The sequence below is a fragment of the Onychostoma macrolepis genome, chromosome 09, assembly GCF_012432095.1.
Source record: "Onychostoma macrolepis isolate SWU-2019 chromosome 09, ASM1243209v1, whole genome shotgun sequence".
Classification (NCBI taxonomy): domain Eukaryota; kingdom Metazoa; phylum Chordata; class Actinopteri; order Cypriniformes; family Cyprinidae; genus Onychostoma; species Onychostoma macrolepis.
Window position 1 is genome coordinate 35782670 of NC_081163.1, and position 9111 is coordinate 35791780.

Consider the following 9111-nt stretch of genomic DNA (forward strand, 5'->3'; position numbering starts at 1 on the left):
AGAGTGTCAACCAGCTCCTCCAGGATCTCCGAGGGTGATGAAGGCCGGGGAAAATCTAAAAAATGCTAATGCATTACTTCAGGCACAACAAATTAGCACATAATAACCACATACAATACATACAACATAACTGTGGCTTTCTATATGAGTAAGTGTCACAAACAGAGACGTGAACCAAGGGTAAGTGAAAGACAATGATGTTTATTGACTGGAACTGGTGATAGAATATAACGTGAGTCTGAGTTGAGTAACTTGGTGAATGATATAGTCCAATGGGGTTCTTGCGAAGAGTGACTGAATCCTCTGTTTGCAGGGTGATCGCGGAACGGGAACCAGGAAGCTTGGGAATCCATCGCGGGGAATCGTAGGAGCGTCTGGGAAGAGAGTCTACGAGATAACAGGTAAGTATAATCACAGGTAAGTATGCAGGGAGTCAGGTTACTGTTCTGCTGGTGAACCGTAGACTGGACGATGAATGTCAGAGAGCGTGGGTGCTTTATGGGAGTGCTGATGAGGGTGTGCAGGTGCAGGTGCAGGTGATTAGAACTCAGGTGACTGTGATCTGGTGATTGCTGTTGATGACGGTGACTGTGACTCTCTGACAGTAAGATGCTTGCTTCTCAGATGGCATCAATATATTTAGACCACAAATCAGTCTATCTTAGTCTGTCCTTGAGAAAGTCTGCTCACCTGCTTAATTTTCATTTTACTAGTGCCAAACATTTATCTACAACATAATAGTAAAGTATGTTGAAAAACTAAATAAATTGTGAAATGTATAAGAAACCAATGATTAAAATAATGTATTGACAGGTGCTAATGATTTAATGTTTTGTTTTTTTTTCTTCCCACACCAAGACACTCAGGTTTCATTACAGCAAGGGGAGGAGACAGTAGAGGGGAACGTTCTATCGGAGTATGTTTTAACGACTGTGTACAAACCTTTAATGTGCCACTACAAATCTGTCTGAGCTGCAAGGATCTGCCAACATGGTGCACGAACATCCAATCTTTGAGTCCACTCTGCTGAATAAGCTGACGTCTGGCAGTGCATTTGCAATTGCTTTTATATTTCTTGTTTTTCAGTACACTTTCAAACTGGACTTTCAGTGCCCATGCAATGATTTTTACCGGTGGTTCTGCGGAATATATATTGGTCTTCCATTTTTCGGACTTTTTTTAATACTGACCTTAACCGCTAAAACATTTACAATTATTTCTGCACTGTGGTGTTCTTGTACACGTGCACTCTGTTCCCATGAAGACTGCACCTTGAATGAGAACAATCCCCGTAGACCCTGCTCCTGTTCATTCTGCTCTCGTGCACGTTTCTATCAGGCATGCGGAAGATTTTCCTGTAAACATTTTATAAGAAACCTATTTCTTTCTGCGTTATGGATCATAACAATTTTGATTGATGGTGATGCTGTGGTGTGCTTGTATCTGACAGAAGAAAACATCACACGATCAAACTATCAAATTCCTTGCAAAGAAAGCAACAAACTTACTGCTGAAGAATCTGACAAAATTAAACATTATCAGGCTATATCACAGGTATGTTATTAACCATCCAATAATATGAATTTTAATGATTAATTAATATAAAAACTAGTGCTGGGCATTAATCACATCCAAAATAAAAGTTTTTGTTTATAAAATATATGTGTGTGTATACTGTGTATATTTATTATGTATGTATGTATGTATATATATATATATATATATATATATATATATATATATATAAATAAAGACACACACACAACCAGTTTATATTTTGAAAATATTTACATGTATATATTTATATTCATATAGACATAATATAAACATAACACATTTTTAATAAATATATGCATGCATGTGTGTATACATACATAATAAATATACACAGTACACACACATATATTATATAAATAAAAACTTTTATTTTGGATTAAAAATTATTTTTATTTTTATTTATTTTGGTTAATTGTTGATTGTTGTTAGGCCATACATACCACGTAATATTAGAATAGGTACCCCTTAATTTCCAAATACTTACAGTAGAAATAATTTGTAATTTTACAGGTTATTACCCCTTTATTCCCCAAACATAGCATATTATTCCCTTATACCTACACGGAGGTACTGAATAGGTACACTATAATTACAAAAAAGTTACACTGTAAATTCTGTTTACTTACGCTGTATGTTGCAGGTTGTAATCTAAAGCGTTACCAAATAATGTAATAATAAAAATCTGTGATAACTATGCATATTAATGCAGTTACATTGTTTTGTCCATAGGCAGTCGGGTTGGGATTGCTTTTTGTTCTACCGCTATTTTGGCTGTTGTTTTCTACGTGTTGTCAGTTTTGTATAACATCCTACTACAAGTCTCTATTTGAAGACATGTATGAAGAGGAGACAATAAGATCTATGGAGGAGGGAATGCAAGAGATAGTAAAAACAGAGAGTAAAAAAAAAATTATTACAATTTTAAATGTACTCACAACTAATACTGTGGACTGGAAAAACTTGTCTAACCAATTGATTGACTTAATCATGAAAAGAAATCTGAATCAGAACCTTCCACAGCAAGACCAGGACCCTCCTCTGCAAGACCAGGACCCTCTTCTGCAAGACCCTCCAATACCCTCCTCTGCAAGACCCTCCAGGACCCTCCTCTGCAAGACCCTCCAGGACCCTCCTCTGCAAGACCAGGACCCTCTTCTGCAAGACCAGGACCCTCCTCTGCCAGTGTGACAGAAAAGGCAATAAAAATGAAAAGTGCTAGTAATACAAAGTTTCAGACATCGTTCAGAATAGTACAAAGTAAACCATGGAGAAAAGTGAAAACATTAATGAAAAGTGAAAGCACATATTAGGAAGATTATTATTATTATTTTTTTTTCTATAGAATGGAGTTTAGTGCTCATGGAAGATATGAATTTTGATATTGTTAGCTATTTGGCATTAAGTTACATGTAACAGAATTACATAATAAATGTAATTGTAATCTGTTACTGAGAAAAAATATATAATTCAATTACAGCTACTAATGAAAATGTTAACAATTACAAAGGGGGTTACATCTGAATTTACACACACACACACACACACACACACACACTCACACTCACACACACACACACACACACACACAGACACAGAGTGATATTTAATGTATTTATTTCATAAATTGCAGTGACTGCTCTAAAATATGAGACACCAATGTTTCAGGAGTCTGGGACACAGAATAGGACACGTTTCTTTGATAATCATTAGTTATCATTATTGCAATATAGTTCAAACACATAATTTATCGAGTTTTGATAATATTAAATATTTGGTTGATGCTTGCTTGATTTTTAATATTTTAAATGGTTATGCACTTCCCCACTATGTCAGTTTATAATGCAGAAAGATAATAATGGCAGATTAACAAGAGCAACTACTAGAGGAGACTGTGCTGTACAGTTCATTTGGATGGTCAGTCTTTTCAATTAGAGCCATCAATTATGGGAATACTCTACCAACTGAATTAATGAGTAGTACAAATTATTCAACATTTAAATATAAATTAAAGAAATTGTTAGTCAAAAAGAAATTGTTAGTTAGAAAAAGTAAGTCACATTTGTAATCGTGTGTAATTCTTTTCTCTCTCTCTATTCATGATACTGCCATTATTATCCTTAGTGTTATTGTATGTAATTGTAATTGTAAATGTTATTGTGTGTGTATGTGTGATAATTTACTGTATTTTAGATTTTTAGGTTGCCTTTTTAAAATCTGGCAAGGGTCAACAGATGAAAATTAGCCATTGAGGCTAACTCTGGTTTATTTACAGTATTTTACTGTTGATTAATGAGCACTGTTAAATAAATAAAATTCAAAAACAAAATAACTGTTTTATTTCCTATTTGAGTTTATGCATATGCTTTATTTTTCAAGATTAACTGGTTTTTTTTCTTCTTCTCCGAAAGCATTGTTAGATGTCAGTGTTTCCTGACATATTTGCTATGCAACAGTGTCAGTATTATAGGTATTAAACTTGTTATAATTTTTATATCTGTATTTAACCTCAGAATGATTTCAAAGTAAAAAAAAAAAAAAGTGTTAATGTCTGATTTTGTGGTGGTTGTGCTTTAAATTAAACTATTATAATCTTAATTAAAGATTAAAAGGATTTTGAAAGATTGACAATAATCAGGTTAACCCTGGTCCAAAATCGGAAAAATCTCAAAGTAAAAAGATGTGCTAAAGTGTGGTGGGTGAATTTTCAAAGTTTGACAGTAATTACAGTAATTAGTGTTAAGCACTACTGTAACGTTAACGCTGCCTGGTTTAAACGTTTGAAAATGATCAGTTACATTACTTTAATAAAGTAATTTAAATAGTTACACTACTTATTAAATTTTAAATAGGGTAACCTGTAATCTGTAACCTATTACATTTCCAAAGTAACCTTCCCAACACTGGTAAAATAACACAAACGCGGCAAAATGCGTTTTAAGTTTAGAAACATTTTGAGTCTCCCCTCCCTTGCCTCACAGTGCTTTGGTCCAAATGCCTGCTTTCCTCTTTTACATCACCTACACACACACACACACACACACACACAGAGTCCAATGAGAGAGAACAAAGTCAATAGTTGTGGAACTCCAGTAAGGCAGTCAAGGCTTATTTTATTCACTTAAAGCAGACAGAGCTGTAATCTTGGCAATATAAATTAAAATATATGGGCATTTCTTCAACTAGGGGCACTTTTAGTCTTGTGAAGTTGAATAAACAAAACTTGTTCAAAAGTCGCGTAACACAGTCTCATAAGTTTAAATAATTTGTCTAGTTTTAAGGTCTGTAAGAGGACAAACTTAAATTACAAGAGAAAGTGTTAATATTTTACATTTTTCCGACCTGCAATGAACAAATGTAATTTCCACCACATCCCAATATACAGCTGTTATTTAAATATAGAATAACTTATGCCACTCAAGAATTGTCTAAGATCATTTTTTTAACTAGTTTTACCAGTATTTCCACAATGTACAATAATTATACATTTGTCAATGAGATAAATTAACTGACCAAATGCTGAACTGTACACCTGTCACATTCTGAAATTTAATATTGGTTTGGGTAAGAGCTTATTAGAGCATGATCTCATAAATTGTGGATACATTTTTAATGTGTGATGAGAACTTTTTAATTATTTTTTTAAAATGTGTGGTGGTGGAAATGACAATGAATTAACGTGAATGTAGAGAAACAGCAGATATATTTATTAGAAAAAGTCTTAAACTCATCACACTCATTAAACTCAATTCACAAAGTCATTAAACATATCAATTGTACTTTGTACCCATAAATGTCATTTCCACCACAGAGGCAGAGAAATGACATTGTAGTTTTTTGTGAAAAAATGGAAGATAGCTTCACTGATTAGCTTTGAATTAATACTTAGCATTTCATGTATGAAAAATACTCTTATTTATCTATTTTAGCTTTATAAAAACACCCTTGAAAATACAGTATGCTTGGAAATGACGTAGAATAAATATATTAACTGATCAAGCAATATTTACCTTGATTTTTCTTCATATGTTGTTGATGAAAATTTAATGTATTTTAGTTATTTTACTAGTGCTTAATTCAGGTACATTAATAGTTACCAGATAAGTCATATTTTTAAACTGTATTATCATTGTTGAAGTTTAAAAGTCTGGGTGTGTGACAAGGAGAAAACAGTGATTTTGACACCTATAAGGAGGATGAAAAGTATGAAAAAAATCATAATAGAAAGGTAGTAAAACGTTTTTAAGGTGGTTTTATTGTTAGTTTGACAAAGAAAGAGGAATTTGTCCAAAATTTTATGTATTTTTAATTTTTATTTTTATGGTGATGCTTCCTCTGTTTGGCGATCAAGGGGATAACGTTCAGCGCTTAGTGTCTCGAGGAGCTGCAGAAACCCTGAGTATCTATGATCTGACCGCAGAAAAACTGCTGGTTGCATTGAGAAAGGTCATCAACGACAAAAGGTAAACATAATCAGGTTCAGCCTGTGCATGAAATCAGTTTATGAACTGATGCATTGTTTTTATTTATACAACATTTAGTACTGAACTCAGTAAAATATAAGAATATATTTAGAGTATTGCACAGTGAAAATGATTTTTCGAAATTGTAAAAAAGTTTATTGGAGTATGTTTAACAAAAGATGCTATTTCAGTCTTTCTGTAATTAGGGCCCGAGCACCGAGGTGCGAGGACCCTCTTGGAATTGCTCCGTTTATTCTTCTTCTTCTTCTTCTTCTTCTTCTTCTTCTTCTTCTTCTCCAAAGTGAATCGCATTTTGGAGGGCCTAAACATGCTCCAAAACTCATGAAACTTTGCACACGGGTCAGAACTGGCGAAAATTTACATCTGATATGGGTTTCAGAAGTGGGTGTGGCAAAATGGCTCGATAGCGCCACCTATAATATTTCAAAAGAGTGCGCCTCGAGCTACGTTTTATGTACATGCACGAAAATCGGTACACACGTGTAACACACCATTACCTACAAAAAAGCCTCTTGGTACAAAATCCAAAACCCAACAGGAAGTACGTTATTTTGAATTTCCTGTTCGATTTTTGTGCAGTTTTTGCAATTTCCAGGCTTCGTACTTTGACGAACTCCTCCTACAGTTTTAATCGGATAGTCTTCAAATTTGCTGAGTGTAATTATAAGGCCTTTGCGATGTTAAATTGCGAAGATCTAGAGTTTTCGTCAAGGGGCGTGTCCCTGGGGGCCTGACAAAGTTTGATGTTTCGCCATGAAACAGGAAGTTGCTGTAACTCAGGCAAGCAATGTCCGATCTGCCCCAAACTTCACACGTTTCATAGGAGTTCAGTCCTGAACACATCTGCATGCTCATATTCAGATATAGTCATAGCGCCACCTGCTGGCAACAGGAAGTGACATGTTTAACACTGTAATGGACTCCTAGGTGCATATTAAAAAGTGTCAACAAGTGATAAATATGCTGGCAGCATGCTACAAGCATACTAAAACATGCTAGCAACACTTAGCTATGTGCTAAAGCATGCTAGTAATGCAGTGAAACAGGAAGTTTCTGTAACTCAGGCATGCAGTGTTCAATCTGCCCCAAATTTAACAAGTTTGATAAGAGGCCTGTCCTGAACACATATACATTCCCGTATTTGGTTATAGTCATAGCGCCACCTACTGACAACAGGAAGTGACATGTTTTACACAGTCATGCACTTTTAGCAACACTGTAAATTATGCCATTGTGTGCTAAACATGCTAGAATAATGGTCAAACATGCTAGCAACACTTACCAAGTACTAAAACATGTTATTAATACCATGACACAGGAAGTTGTTGTAACTCATGCATACAATGTCTTATCTGCCCCAAACTTCACACCTTTTATAATAGTCCTGGCCTAAACACATCAAAAGGCCAATATTCAGTTAAAATTATAGCGCCACCTGCTGGTGACAGGAAATGACTTGTTTCACACTAACTTAAACACACAATGTCTGATCTACCCCAAACTTGACATATTTGATAAGAGTCCTGGCCTTAACACATCTGAAGGCCAATATTCAGTTATAATCATACTGCCACCTTCTGGCAACAGTAAATTACTTGTTTTACACTAACTTAAACATGCAATGTCCGGTCTGCCCCAAACTTCACATGTTTGGTAAGAGTCCTGGCCTGAACACATCTTAAGGCCAATATTCATTTATAGTGATAGTGCCACCTGTTGGCAACAGGAAATGACTTGTTTTAAACTAACTTAAACATGCAATGTTCAATCTGCACCAAACTTCATATGTTTGATAAATGTGCTGGCCTGAAGACATCTACATGCCAATTTCCAGTTATATACATAGCGCCACCAGCTGGCAGCATGAAATTATTTGTTTCACACTAACTTAAATATGCAATGTCCGATCTGTCCCAAACTTCACACGTTTTATAAGAGTAATGGTCTGAACACATCTTAAGGCCAATATTCAGTTATAAACATACCGCCACCTGTTGGCAATAGGAAATTACTTGTTTTACACTAACTTAAACATGCAATGTCCGGTCTGCCCCAAACTTCACAAGTTCGATAAGAGTCCGGGCCTGAACACATCTAAAGGCCAAAATCCCATTATAATCATAGCGCCACCTGCTGGCAACAGGAAATGCCTTGTTTTACACTAACTTAAACATGCAATGTCCAATCTGCACCAAACTTCACATGTTTGGTAAGAGTCATGGCCTGAAGACACCTAAAGGCCAATATTCAGTTATAATCATAGCGCCACCTTTTGGCAATAGGAAATGTCATGCTTTATAGTAACTCAAACATACTACTTTCAATCTGCATCAAACTTCATATGTTTGATAAAAGTGCTGCCCTGAAGACATCTACATGCCAATATTCAGTTATAGACATAGTGCCACCAGCTGGCAGCAGGTTTGGCACATATAAATAACTTTGACATATTCCTCTATGTTTGTCTTTTTAAATGCATATTGCTCACCGTTCCCTCTCTCCCTGAAGCAACCGGTCGGCGGTGAGCCCGGGTGCGAGGGCCCATTCATTGCTGCTTGCAGCTTTAATTCAAATTTTAATTCTTTATAATTATTTGTGAAGTTTACTGGCAATTTCTGAGTGAAAAAATATTTCAAAGTAAAATGTAAACTGTGCAGTCCTTTTGAATGCAATGAAATATAAACACACTTCATCTTTGACTCAACAGCTACAAGGAGAAGGTAACAGAGCTTTCAGCTATTCACAGAGACCTGGCTGTGTTCTGGACTGAGTTTGTTATGAGACACAAAGGGGCAGTGCATCTCAGACCTGCAGCCCACTGTCACGAATCCAGTCTGTGCACTTCCGTTCATTCACCACCAGAGGTCACTCGCTCACCACATTGACTCACACCATACGTCACAGCTCACACCATACGTCACAGCTGCTCGTCCAGAGTCACCGCAGCACGTCTCAGCTGCTCGTCCAGATTCACAGCAGCACGACTCAGCTGCTCGTCCAAAGTCACAGCAGCACGACACAGCTGCTCGTCCAGAGTCACAGCAGCACGTCTCAGCTGCTCGTCCAGAGTCAC

General features: G+C 36.0%; 1 protein-coding gene across 1 annotated transcript; it reads left to right on the forward strand.

Moving 5' to 3' along the window:
• The first annotated feature begins 889 nt into the window (after nt 1–889).
• LOC131547404 (uncharacterized) lies at nt 890–3839 on the forward strand. The gene is made up of 2 exons (XM_058787946.1): nt 890–1554; nt 2287–3839. Exons 1-2 carry the CDS (start codon nt 991–993, stop codon nt 2743–2745), a joined length of 1023 nt encoding a protein of 340 aa, XP_058643929.1. The 5' UTR covers nt 890–990; the 3' UTR covers nt 2746–3839.
• The last annotated feature ends 5272 nt before the right edge of the window (nt 3840–9111 follow it).